Raw genomic sequence first — 14,795 nt, 5'->3', positions numbered from 1 at the left:
TTTGCGTCCAGACCTTCACATTCATACTCTACGCCCCTGCGAAAGACCTGGAGTCGATCTTCTTCCTGTGCAGTACTTGTTCGTCATATCCCATCACAGCCTTCCCGTACTTCTTGTCTTCCAGCAGGCGAAACGTCGCTCTTTGCAGCTCCCAGCGTATTTCGACGCAGCGATCGCAGTGGAAGAATGTGTGTTCCATATCGTTGGAAACTTCTAGTTCCTCATAAATTGACTTGCTGGAAGAACATTTCCGAAAGTAGCCTTCACCTGCCAACATCTGCGAAATGTAATAGTTGACGTCGCCGTGCTTTTATCTCTCCACATTCGTACACGGGGTATAAGCCGTCGTGTCCATCTGGCCCGATTCTCATTCGTCCATATTAGTTGTCATCTCTCGATAGTCACCTTTCGTATGACCTGTGTTTGATCTGTTTGAATATCACCCAGTCGTCTGTGGGTGTTGCAACTCTCGACGCACTCACACTTGGCCTGTAGGTCTATCGGAACCATTCCGGCTGTTTCAAGGGCTACGGGCTCCCCCACTGTCCGGTAGAATGATACGACCTTAAGAGCCACCGTTCTCTGTACGGAGAGCAGGGATTTAGCTCGGCATGGTGTTTGCAGTGTCTGACCCCGTATTTCGCTCCCATAGAGGAGGATGCTATTGCATATCCATCAAGAGTCTGCGCCTGTTGTTAGCCATTAGTCGACAAGTTGCGCCGTTATCCTCGCGACTTTTGTAGTTGTGTGATGGATTTGTTCTGCATGAGTCAAATTTATATCCAGCCCGGTCCCAGGATATTTGACTGATGTTTTGTTCTTCACCAGTGCTGATTTTGTTATAGCCATATATCTTTATGTGGAGGTAGCGATCCTCGTCTAGGACCCATCGCCGCGAGAACATGATGGCCATTGGTTATTTAAAGGCATCAATAACTCACCTTGTCATATCGAGCATCATAGGCACTCAGTATTTATGGTAGAGCCAGTGCCTCCCGGCCACTCATCATAACTCTCCGCTCGATACCGCTAATTGTCCGCGACTGCAATTGCAGCTACTCCGTATGGAGCATTCGACTATCCGCAACCTGTGGACGCGCCCTGTAGCTAGCAGCTAAACTACTCGTGATAACAGACTGTGTGGTGCTCACGGTTATCCCTTGCTCAACTCTGTTTTCTGCATCACAAGTTGCAAGCTGTGGTAGTCCAGCCAGTCCTTTGGCCTTAGCATCGCCTGTCGTAGTTTGTGCTCCGGACCTTCCTTGTCTCTTGCCATGATGAGTGCAGCGATGTCATCATAGAAAAGGTTGCGTTTGACATTTTTGTTCGCTGTATTACATTATAGCTGGCATTACAAAGAGTATGAAGCCTTGCTAGCTATTAAGCAGCTCCTGATGTTACCTCATATTCACTAGTTCCATCCTGAGATTTATAGATAAGTACCCGTTCCTCAATGATGGCATTCTGGGGCCTTGGCTTTATAAGTCGCTCCAAAAGCTTGCTGGCCATAGCCATCATACAGAGTGGCCTCCATGTGAATTATAGGCACTCAGAATTTGATAGAGGTATGGTGTGACCTACATTTCCTTTTAGACTCTCCGCTCAAAACCGCTGTATTGTCACTTTTTGACTGCTTTTTTAATTCGCATCTTTCCCAGATATGGGGGTTGCCACTATCCGCACTCTGTGGAAGCTTCCAAAAGCAAACCACTTCGTAAAAGGGCTTTCATGACTGTAACTGACAAATGACGCTAGCATTAGTGAGGGGATAACCATCGCTGAAACTTGTTACTTATGTTCTCGACAGTAATATTACCCAGGCGTTCGGCTTCAAAGTCGGACGAACTAACTTATGAGGCAAAAGGCTTGCTAAGTACCCGATTTTGGTGAAGTTAGTAATCCAGGCATTCAGCTTCAAAGTCAGGCTTTGTACCCGATTTTGGTAAAGTTAGTAATCCAGGCATTCAGCTATTCAGCTTCAAAGTTAGGCAAGCTAACTTATGAGCAAAAAGGCTTGCTTTGTTTTTTGGATATGGGCCACTATCTCCCAATTTGATAAGATCGATATATTGGATGTTCATTTTTTAAGCTCATAAAATGAGTTTTAAAATGAACTTTTTGAGCTAATAATAAGTATTCATGTGTGGATAGGTGGTAGAATTGAAAAATGTGTCCATTAATTTGCATTAAGGAACAGAGAGAATACTTATCTTATATTAATATATGCTGTCCGTTTCAGTTTTTAAGTTCAATGGTAAGGGACCTCCTCTATACATACAGCCGAATACGGAAGGTGTGCCGTAGAGCGACACCACTAAGAAGAGAACTTTTGCAGGACTAAATACCCCACAAGTGTCTACAGCATTGGTGAGAAGCTAACCACCTCTGAAAACTTTTTCCTGTGTTCTCTGCTGAATTCGAATCCATGCATTCAAGGTTACAAAGTGGCCATGTTGACCTCTGCTCTATGGCAGACAACTATGTTGAGTAAAAACATTTGCCAAGTGTTATATTTTTTAATGATTTTGTTAAAATCAGAATGTCTTACCATTATGTTCAGTAATGGAACATTACTTCATGGATTAACTTGCAGTAGCTCATTCTCTCCTGAATTTGAATCCATGCATTCAAAGTTACAAAGTTGGCATATTGACATCTGCTCTATGGCAGACAACTATATTGAGTAAAAACTTTTGTCAAGTGTTATATTTTTGAATGATTTTATTAAAATCAGAAGGTCTTAACATTCTCTTCAATATTCTCTCAACACAATTTTTAAAAATATTGTTTTTTAATAACAAAACTTTTTTTGCATATTCAATACGCCAAAAACATCATTGAAGATGTAAGGCTGCAATAAACCGTAGTTGAAGAAGCATCTGCTCTTTTAACATATATTTTTTGTAATTTGTGACATATAGGCATAACAGCTTTAATATGATTTAAAAAATACATTCGTTTCTTGTTTCTTTTTTTGCTGTAAAAACCGGTTGGTTGGTTATTGGGTCGATTTTGTATCAAAAGCTTTGGTCTATCGCAGTATAAATATTTCTGTGGTATAAGAACGAATTGCAATATTAAGAGTACCCACAATCTTACAACTTAAAACTCTTTTTTTAAAAGGATAAAAAACTAAATATTTTCTTTTATGTATTGAAATTTATTGGTTTTATGTATATAGCGACCAGAATTTAATGAAGAGAAGAGATTAATCAACGTAAAAGATGAATGAATTTATGGAAGTAACATTGAATAGATTGTGGAAAACATGTGCTATAAAGCCCAAATAAGTTGTTTCCAATTGTAATTTCGTAAGCTGTAATATATATGCAATGTCTACCAATCATTGTGCAATGAGTGAAAAGCAGCGAAAGAAATTTCACTTGAAATATGATCTCAAAACTTGAATAAAACATAAGTTGATAGTAATTGTAGTAGATGAAAAAATTTATATAAATAAATGTAATTTAATATTCATATATAGTACTAGTAGTAGTTATGCTTAGAAATATGACAAATTATTTATACAAATATTCACAAAACTTTATGTAGATTTGAAATGTGTTAAATTGATCGATTTCCTTCAAAGAACAGTCAAATAAACCCATTTTAAGGCTTCATTGGTTTTGTGAATAGAGTCATTCAACTTTAATACAACTACAATAAACAAAATCAAACAAACGCATACTCTTACAACTTACAATGCTACTAAGCTAAGAATTTCACATGTATATCGACTATTGCTAAGAAAACTTCTACTACTAAATGTTCAAGACTAAAACAAAAGCAGATTCGAGTATTAAAGAATTCAAACAAATAAACTTTAATTATACATATAAATAATTACACTTGTGTCTGTCTATTTTTTCTTTTTGTTGTTGTCGTAGTACAATACATTTGGAAATATTTGTAAAAATATTTTTACTAATACTGGTCTCTTTCTAGGTTGTTCACATATGCAAAAATCAATCGAAATTTCCTATGTTTTGACTTTTTGAAAAAAGTCTAAGCTCTTGCAGCAATGCCATTGAGAAAAAAAGAAAAGAAAATATCCGTGTGAACTGTTTAGAAGGAACCATGTGTGGAGGGCAAAGCAAGAGTCTTACTATCATCAGCATCCGCATCATCTTCATTTTTCTCTCATCGAAACAGCGATGGATATGGATATTGAAAAAGACAATTGTCAATGTAAATATTGATATTGATATATTTTTTTAAATATTTTATATACATATGAATTTTATTTAAAATTTTACATTTTTTTCTCAAGACAAAAAGGGTTTTCTTTTTTTTTTAAATTAGTAAATTAGGTTATGATTATACACAAGGTGAAAAATATATTCTTAGTATGGAATTATTGTTTTTGAGTATCAAGTTGTTTATTCTTTGCAAAAGTTTATACAGATGTTTTCCACATTCTTTGTTGAAGTTGAATAAATAGAGGGAAATCTCTTTATTTAAGTGCAACTATTTAAATAAAATTTTGTTACAGATTCAAGAAAGAAATGAAGTTAATATGATCAAATAATGGTGGCTTTATTTTGAGGAATATTCATTTATTTTGTTATTCCGTTTGCAACACATCTTAGTATGCATTTTCCATTTTATTATCGAATTTTCAAAAAATTCTAAGACGATCTAGACATTCGTTCGTTTGTCTGCTTGTTGTGATTACGCCACTGTCTTTAAATATGAAGCATAATCTTTAAACACAGTAGATTTTTAACCATTGTCAAGTTAAGTGCGATTATGGGTTGTGTCGGTCGATTGACCCTTATATAACGATATACTTATTTGACTTTTTAGTTCACAGGAGGCTTATTTTTTTCAATTTCAATCAAATTTGAACTGATGAGTCAACAGTGTATTTTGTGTGATGAGTTATCTTTGTATTAACTATACATGTGAAAAGAAGCGACCGTATTGACATGGACAAAATACCCGAAAGTCTTGTGTCTAAAAAGATTCATATGTTGTCCTATTTGGATATATATGTGTGTTCTGCTCTGTTAAATAAGGCCTTCTATAGGTTGATTCTTTAAAGCAGTTGTAGACATGGGCATTTTAGATCCTTTTAGTGATCGCTCCTTTTAGTTTCGTTCCACCAAAGGAACTAGTTCCCCCTCTTAGTTGCTTAGCTCCTTTTTCATATGAGATTTTTTCATTCCTTTAAACAAAAAACGAGCCTTGAACGTGTTAGGTTAGGTTAGGTAAGAGTGACAGTCCTTTACAGACAGACCAAGGTTTCTGGCGGGATTCGAACCCACGACCCCTGCACTGGTAATCCAAGCACGCTACCAACTCGGCTACCGGGGCGCCGAAGAATGAGTGTTTTGAATTGTACATATAGATACAAACATTCCGACTGTATATGTAATTGAATTTAAAGTAAATTTTTTGTACTTTGTTTTAAACAAGTATTAAGTCTCGATGCTGAAAAAGAAACACGAATCGAAGTGCATCAAAACAATTTAGATTTGTTGACAATAAAAGAAATAATATGTGGATGCCATCAAAGAGGGCACCTTACCCTCTTTGGATGCCACCACGTTTCTATATTTGTGACACCACCTTCATTTAATATGGTTGCCACAAATAATTTATTTTCCTTTCACCTGAATCACAACGTACACAGTTGTTGTCCATTAAAAAAGTTGACGCTTTTATTTAGTTGATGTATGCAGCCTGCCAATCAGCTGGCATGTCAATCAGCTGGTCTACAAATTAACAAAAGGGAGCAAAAGAAAAGTGTACATGCAAAAAAGGAACTATGGAACTATAAGAAGGAAAGAGATGGAACTAGGTCCAACAGTTCCTTAATTGGATAAGTTCCAATGAACTAGTTCCATCCGGAACTACCCAATTCTAAGCAGTTGAATTATCACAGAAAAAAAAAATAAAAATCGATTTCAATCACGAAATTAATTGATCCAATTAATTTTTTAATCGAAACTGCTTCAATCATTAAAATGATAATATCAATTTGAACATTTAATTGAAAAATGTCCGTCTAAAAAAATTACATATGCAATTAAAAAAAATATTACAATTTTTAAAATATTCCATTTTTTTTAATTGGATCAAAAAAATGATTGAAATTTTTTTACATTCAATTGATATTTTTATTGATTAAATTAAAAAAATATTGAAATTTTTAATTTTTCACTTAATTTCTAGATGTGATACCCAAATATGTTCCTGGAACATTGACTTGAGGTGCATTGTTTGGGTTGTCAGGTAGGAGTGCCCTATTTGTTTGCTGTTGTTGTCGTAGCAGTGTGTTATGCGCTGAGGCGAAGGACTCCATCGGGTTAATCCATCACCTAAGACCGGCTGCCAAAGTATTGCTATAGAATCAATTAATTTTTTTACGACTATAATCGAAAAAATATCATATTCAATTGAAAAATGATTGAATCAATTAATTTTTTAATTGAAAACGATTTTATTTTCAATTAAATTTTTAATTGAAAAATTTTTGGCGATCTTTTTCTGTGATGTTATAAAACAGACGAATACATTTTTCAGCAGTTTTAAAATTTTTTTTTTAGAAAAGTTAAAATTTCGATTAATGATGGAACAGACCATTATTCGTATGGCTGCCTTATCCTGGCGACCCATCCTTACAACACATTATTGATTATGTCACTGCTGTGGCGCGCCTTTCGCACTGGGCAATAAAGAGGAGGTTATCATTCAGCTCAAATTTGAATTAAACAGCACTCATTGATTACAGAAAAGTATCGACAACCTTCGAAATATTCATTTCAAACCCTATTCTTAATCATTTTGAGACTCTAGGAGAATCCTTATATGTCAGTCCATCCTTCTGTCTATGGTAATCGCCTTCAAACTTTGATACAGATCAGTTCATGTTCCAATGCAGGTTAGGTTCCAGGTTGCAGATTGTGTTCGTCCTAGAAAGAAAATCAATAGGAGAGAAGAGAGAAACGAAAGCCATCAGAAAAAAATATGTATTGAAACTAATAAGTCGCCATAGAGACCAAAGAGTCTCACTGATTAGAGGGCTGCCCGGTCAGCCATCCCAGACCCTTGTAGAATTCCAGAATGATTTGGGGGTCGAGAGACTGTACAGAACAGAGTTAAGCGAATAGAATATGTGTTTACTCATAATCCATAATCCTACGCAGATGCTCAATCGTCTCCAACTCCTCCTCATTCCCACAGACCCTGCAGAAATCTTCATATTCCCAAACCCATCGCCATGTCAGCGACTTGACATTGCAGTGGCCGATCAGGACTCCTACCAACAATCCAAGGTCCCGCTTTCCCAGCTCGAGAACAATCAAGGCAACCCTGCAGCCTACAACGCCAGTCCTCGCCAAGTCATCTCTTTCGTCGTAGTAGGAATCCACTATTCCAAACAGCCAACTCAAAGGAGGGTTCACCATCATCGTCGCAATCCCAGAGTCCATCCGCGACCCAAACGTGGCCAGCCCATCAGCCACTTTGTTACATTCTGAATCCAGCAACGTCTGAGATACTCCTTGCATCTCCCGACAAGCCTCGAGCTCACGTGACCCGCAGCCAGGGGCTTCATCGCCGCCTGACTATCCACATAAATGGTGACAATTTGAGAGGGCCGCCAACGGTGACTCAGGCGCTGAGGATGACGAAACCTTAAACCTGAAAGAATCTGCACCCATTCAGAAGTCTATGTGACTCCCTAATTCATAGGAATTCAACAAATACCCTTGCCCCGGTGCTCGCATCCAGCTTGAATGAATGGGGGGACGCCCCCAGACCAAAGGTTCCTTCCCGGGAAGACAACCATTGAAAAAAGGTCCGCCTGACACAAAGTCCGTCGTGTTGCCAATATCACGTAGTCGTTTTACGCCAGCAGCCTTCCGCAGAACAAACGAATGCCAGAAATCCAAAGAGCGACATGTCCCTGACTGCCTACCTCGTTCAAGATTGAGGGCAGTTTCAGATCAAGTATCGCATTCAGCGCTGCTCTTGGAGCACTCCACCCTCCTGCACCTTATCCAACATACCGCGAAGACACACCTTCTTTATGATAATATCAAGAGCCTATTCAGCCCCGTTTGAATCTCGGCAGCTCCACTCCATCAAGAACCGGTCCCCTGAACAAGACCAGCTCTGTTTTCCTGGGGTTTATGCCTAGCACATTGACACTTGCAATCTCGATGGCTTCCTCAGTGCGCCGAGAAGGATATCCGTGACAGTAGAGAGAAAGCGACTGCCACTCATAACGACGACGTCATGAGCATAGGCGTGATGAACCAAACATTTCTACCAGCCTAATACTTGTGGTTTGTGTTTTATTTTCATCTTTTAATTCGGTCTGGAGTTCAACCATATATTCATCTGGAGAGACGTTGTCCATAATATATATTTTTTTTGGTTCCCAGAAGCATCCAATACTCTCTGAGTAATGTGCAATCCCGTTCCCGCAAACATTTGGTGTTTCGAACCGGATATGAACCAGGTCCACGTCGAGGAAGGAACTATCGATTAAATACAGCCTCCATGTCGACCGATCTTTCTATTTAAGATCTTGAGCTCATAAAAGCCTGTTTTTTTAACTTCAATCGATCTCCCGATTGAATTTCATGCGTTCATAAAATACGCATTTTTTTTTTAATTTAGAACAAAGAATTCTTTTATACCCATCGGATCACTTTTGGATATATGTTACCTGCCATCTAGGATGATCTCCCGACTGATTTGCTCCCAAGATTTTCATATATTTGGATACAATTGGCAGTTTAAAATTATTTATGATTACATGATCCATGGTGATGAGTAAATATATTAAGTCCGTCCGTCCCTCCGAATTGATATACATCACAGTTTTTCTTTTATTTCTATTTCTTATGCTTGCCTGTTATGACGGGTCAATGAATTTTTTATTTCTTTACGTTATTTATCCCAAAGGGCAGTGAGTCTGACCGTGAGAGTGAGTATCACCATTGGTTTCTGTTTGAACCATAAACGGTTATGTGAAATTTTGAGCTAGTAAGAGTATTTGAATTTAATGTGTTAAAAGTTGAAACTAAGCATCTTAAATAAAAAACTCAGCACTTGCATGTGTTATGCCACAATGACATTTTCTAAGTTCAAAATAACGATAACAATTTCCAAGACCAAAATGAAAATAATTGATGTTTGGCTATGGCCGTGCTACTCCCGAACACAGCTGTCTTCTGATGCCTTCTTCAGTCATTCCTGAAGCCTCCAATTGCAGGGATTATGCTGCCGAATATGTTTCCCACAGTTGTTCTTTAATGAGGGAGTGTCTGGTGCACAGGTTCAGTGACCGTGTGAAAGTATCATATTGGAGTTTCACAAAAGGTGAAAAAATGGATTGAAAGTGCTGACTTAACGTGTAATGAAGAAGCGGGGCAGCACAGTAGTTTGTAGAGACTAAAATGTATTAACTTGAATTTATAAAAACCGGGGCATATTTTATTCTCTTTTTCAAAAATTTACATTTAGTTACAAACAAGTATTTCTACCTTCTCCAGTAGATTCTGCTGTATAACTAACTTTTCTTATGTAGGAATTAATCAATTTGATGTGTTTTTGTTCTATTGTAGAGTAACATAATCTCCCTCTCAAATTTACGACTTTGTCTTCCGATTTGGCAATCTTTGTATGCAATTATGTTTTCTATTTTTTTCCCTTTTATTTTTATTTTCATTTCATAGATTCTATTACCATCACCGCAATTCACACTCGTAGTTTCAAAAAATCGCGCCATAATATATCTGCATCCCTTGTTGCCAAACCATCGAAACGAAAAAGAATGTTTCCAATGCTAAAGCAGCCTCGTGTATTATTGAACAAAGTCAAGACCTTTAGCTGCAGACTTTGTTATCGAACCTTATCTCAACGAGGCTCGCTTACCCGCCACTATCGTCAACAGCACAAACTAAACAATACGGAAATTGATGTTCTATTCAAACTTGACCAAAAAGAACCCACGAAACTGCCTTTATCCTCAGATACGACGCAATCAAACTCTATGAGCATATTTCCCAAAGGCGATAATGGAGGTGCCACCACTACCACACCTAGTGTTGCACTTCCCCTAGCGCCTTCTCCCTTCATACCTATGGTGGTTATCAATACTGAGAATCAAAATTCCCTCTGGACTAAAACTACTATAAATAACACTGGGACAATTACAGATCCTAATGCAATATCAAATGGTCAAGACTTGATTAGTAGCAACAGTAATAATATAGGAACAGTAGCTAATGGGCAAGTTGCTCTCCTCGTCGCTAACCCCACTTATGCTCTGGGTGATACAGTTCAAGATCTTAGTCAAGATATCTTTATAATTGATGAATTTTTAGATGAGACTGATGATGTATCCAATTTACCAGCATCGGAATTCTTAGATGCTTAGAATCGCACATGTTATGCACATATTCAAATACTTTTGTTATAAAATGTTGCAGGCAACATTTTGAGATTTCATATGGATTTGTTGATGTTAAAAAAATTAGTAAATTTTTTTTTTTTTTTGTGAAATTAGCGAAGTTTTGTCAATGAAGCTTTAGGGGATTTAAGTTAGGAAACTAAAAAAGTTTCCAATCAATTGATTCTAACTCAGATCTGTTTCAGAAATCCAAATAACCCAGAATTTAAAAACATTTTGGTTCAACTCTGTATGTTGTTGTTTTAGTTAAGTTTGAATTCTTAGAGTAAAATATATTATTTTTTATCTTTTGATTAGATTTAATGGATTGCATGATTTTGGAAGCCATCAGATGGCCCATGTAAACATAAATTTCAAAATTATCTACATATATATTAAAGCTACTCTCTTTTTGTGAGATCTATCCCTTTTGCCAACTAACTATTTGAGCTGCATATGTGATATGCGCTAATCCTTATTTAATCCTAATCCTTCTATATATCTAATATATATTAAGAAATGTTTATTGAAAATTGAAAGAAACATTTTGAGATTAGAAAAAGTTATGCTTAACATTCACAATTTAAATTGAATAAATTGTTAACGAAGTTTTACTAAAAGCTTTAAGAAATCCTGTCAGTCTTCAGTTATAGTTTCCTATCAATTGATGTTCCTTTCAAAACTTTGGAAATATTATGAAAACTATTTTATTTATATTTGAAGTGTGAATTATTTCTTTGAATATTCATGATCTTGATTTTGATCTAAGTGAACTTTATTTTATATCCAAAAATGGAAATTTTTAGTTGTATAGTATCAATCCAAAATCCCCTTCCTCTAAGAATTATTTAAAATTTTTTTATTTTTAAAGTGTGAATTTTTTCTTTTAACTTTTATGCCAAGGTTGAATTGTGTAACATGTCGATGATATGTACTATGATTGATTGATTGAACTATTATGATCTATTTGGATCTTATGGAACCTGATTTCCAAAAATTGGTGTTTTCAGATATCAGATGCATATACACACACAAGGCTATATGCAAATTATAATATTCAATACAAATGTTACAGTGAAGATTCAGAACATATTTTTATGTTTAATGAAAGAAAAATAAATATTTTTTCAAAGAAACAGCATTTTATAATGAATCTAGTTTTTCATCAATGACAAGAATGTCTAATTAATTGGGTATCAATTCATGACAACATTTAGTGGTCGATTATGGATTGCAACTCAACTTCAGTTGTGTTGCCAGCGGGCAAATTTGCTATAAAAATTTGCATTTCTATATTGATTTGCATTCTTTTGTACAATTTTTTCAGTAGCTGAACGTTCAAAACATTGATATTGAATGAAACTGATAAAATTTTTCAACTTTATGCTATTTTTTTTAATTTTTTTTATCCTCTGCAACGCAACTTTAGTTGAGTTGCCATCCATAATCGACCCCTAATATTAAACTTAAAGTTTTAACTGAAAACTAAAATATTGTTGTTTGAAAATATTTAGAGCATTGATTTTTATTTTTATCGCCTTTTCTTGCTTATGCCAATTAAATTTTGTACTTTTGCATAGATTACCTTCTTAAAAATTGTGTTGCGGCAGCATATGAAATAAAATGAAACAGTACGAATTTGGTTTGTTTTAGTTGATTTGGTCTATTTATCTTCATAACTGGCCTTGATTCTAAATAAGATAAATTAGCTTTTGTATTGTATTTGTATAACGTGATCAATATGTATCAATTCCTGGTCTTAGAATCATTTGTTTAAAATTTTCTCTTCTTAATTCGGCTCTTCTTTATTACTTTGCTTAGAACAAGTTTCGTTTTGACATCAGAAGTTATATCCGAAAAGGATAGAAACAACGCATTTACGATTATAAGATTAAATCAAAACTCTTTCCTAATTTAGATTAGGTTAGGGTGCAGATATTAATACGCCCCGTGTTACCATGCCTAAGCCAGTAAACGGCTTGTTATGCAACAAGATCTTCCAGATGGCAATACTAGGGTTTCGTCAATCCAAGACTTTGCGGATGGCAACAGTGCCTCGCACTCGACTTCAAGGTTCATCTCAGGTATCCGATCGGAAACCTCTTCCCTTCCTTCCAGGTTTCCCATCGTCGCCTAGATTATACCGCGATGGTATAAGCTGCTCCCATCCTTAATCCATTCTCCCATCGCCTTAAGTCTCATAGCCGCAGTGGCTGCCTCACACTTAATCTGTATGTTAATGGGTCGGTTCTCATCGCTCCGCCTATGCCAAGACAACATGTTCTCTGAACCTGTTGTATAGTCCTTACTTTGCACTTTTTCTCCATAGCAGTCCACCAAACCACTAAGGCGTAAGTAAGTATTGGTCTAATCACGCTTCTGTGGAGCCAGTGGACTATCGTAGGATTCAGGCCCCATTTCGAGCCTACGGCCCGTGTACATAGTGCCCAACATCTGTGAACCTTCTCAGTACGCTCCTGAATGTGACACTTTCAATTCTGTTTCCTGTCCAAGATCACACCTAAGTATTTGACCTTGTCAGATATCGAAATCGTCTTATTGAAGAACGTGGTGCGTTAAATTGGCCCACCTTCGTCTTCCTCGTGAACAGGCATATTTCAGTCTTCTCTTGGTTAACATTGAGACCTCTGGATCTAGCCCAGTCATATGCCATAGGCAAAACCCTTTCGGTCCTTCTGCATAGCTGTTTCGGATCCTTACCCCATAGAAGTATTATAACATCGTCTGCGTATGCCATTGGGCATATGTTGGTCTTGTCTCTGTTGCATTTAATTTTTTACACTATATTCGATTTGTCCTCTTTCTCGATTTTGTACTTGGTGTTGCTGAATAGCTCATTGACGGTCCTGTTTGTCTTTCAGGCTGGCAAATACTTCTCTTTATCGCAGATATTGGACTTGCTTTAGAGAAGCCTTCTACATATGATACCGTTTTGTATATTTTTCCTTCTGAATCTTTAGGCATTTTCGAATCGTCTCCATAGCTTTGTTTGGCTTTGCGTATCAATTCATTCTTTCCTCGTTTCTCGCTTGAAACTCAGTGTCGCTAATGCTTAAAACTCTCTTCATAAAATTTGTCGCGGTCCTTTTTTAATGTCGAAGTCTACGCCACCTATTCGGCTGGGTAGCGAAATATGGTAATCGGTTGGCAAGAGTCTGAAGAGTATGACAAATGCCGAATATTTGAGCCTTGAAGGGCTGTTTGGTTATCATTTTCGACAAGATGCTTGAAAAATGTGTGAAATTTGATCTACATCAAGCGTCAAACCAAGCTAAAAATATTAATGCTCATTGCTTACTTTCTGTGCAATACTTCTTTATGTCGTATACCTTAAAACGCAAGTAACGGGGCCTGTGTAAAAAAGCTTGAAAAGCTTTCATTTATTTTAATACTGAAATGTTGTGGTTTATAAAACCGTTAGATATATCTTGTAAACCTTGTCATATCTATGTTGAAATGCATACATAATCAAATTTTGCGAATTCGAAACCCGGACATGCCTGTACAACTACATTCAATTAAATATTAAATAAAAAAATTAAAACTAACTCATAAAAAATTATTTAAGATTTTCAAGGAATTTAATTTGTGTGATTATATCACATAAATGTAGAAGTAAAAGAGCCATCTTCTTTCTTTCCTTCATCTTTCTTGTTAATTATATTTTTAATGTAATTTATTATTTATTGTAATGATCATAACTACTCATCTCTATGGAGGGTGCGGATATTAATCCGCCCCATGCCACTATGGACATACACCTAAGCCAGTAATTGGCTTGTTGTGCGCTCTAGAAACTAAAAAGTAACCTCTAAAAAGAAAATTTTAAGTTAGGAATTCCGTGCTACTTACAAAATCCCTAATTGTTGTCAATACCACTCCCCTAAGTTTGTTACGCGCGATAGCCGGGCAATGACAAAGGAAATGCATCTTAGGTTAGGATAAGTTGAAAAGAGGGTGTGGATATTAATCCGACCCATGCCACTATGGATATACACCTAAGACAGTAATCGGCTTGTTGTGCGCTCTAAATTCTAAAAAATTAAATTTAACAAATCGGATCAAAATTGTGAATTCCATAGGCTCATATGGAAGCCAATTCGGAGAATCGGTGTGGACCTTTCTGAGAAGTATTTGGTATGGGTTTTGGAAAACATAAATTAGCTTCACTTATTTAATTTTATCAGAATCGGGAATATCCTTAGAAGTCTATAGCCTGAAAGAGCCAAACCAGGTGCTCGGTTTATATGGTAGTTATATCTATTTTGAAGACATATCTAAGCGGTGTTGGTAGATAATCGGATAAAAATGCTGGCTTCTGTGGCCAAAATTGGACGATAGGTTTTTATGACGGCTATATTCATTA

At 36.4% G+C, this 14,795-nt stretch overlaps 2 protein-coding genes across 2 annotated transcripts in view; both read left to right on the top strand.

Annotated features, from left to right (window-relative positions):
• LOC106096016 (longitudinals lacking protein, isoforms F/I/K/T) overlaps window positions 1–4,013 on the top strand; it is a 366,249-nt gene extending 362,236 nt beyond the window's left edge. Inside the window, exon 8 of the mRNA XM_059370250.1 lies at window positions 3,946–4,013. Coding sequence (XP_059226233.1) covers window positions 3,946–3,998 — 53 coding nt within the window. The 3' untranslated portion in view covers window positions 3,999–4,013. The remainder of the gene's footprint in view (window positions 1–3,945) is intronic.
• Window positions 4,014–4,076: 63 nt separating this feature from the next.
• Window positions 4,077–14,795, top strand: part of LOC106096018 (early growth response protein 1-A) — a 34,266-nt gene continuing 23,547 nt past the window's right edge. Inside the window, exon 1 of the mRNA XM_013263526.2 lies at window positions 4,077–4,188. Coding sequence (XP_013118980.1) covers window positions 4,155–4,188 — 34 coding nt within the window. The 5' untranslated portion in view covers window positions 4,077–4,154. The remainder of the gene's footprint in view (window positions 4,189–14,795) is intronic.

The sequence above is a fragment of the Stomoxys calcitrans genome, chromosome 5 (genome assembly GCF_963082655.1).
Source record: "Stomoxys calcitrans chromosome 5, idStoCalc2.1, whole genome shotgun sequence".
Classification (NCBI taxonomy): Eukaryota; Metazoa; Arthropoda; class Insecta; order Diptera; family Muscidae; genus Stomoxys; species Stomoxys calcitrans.
Note: the sequence above shows the minus strand (reverse complement) of the source record. Positions and strands in the feature narration are given on the sequence as shown.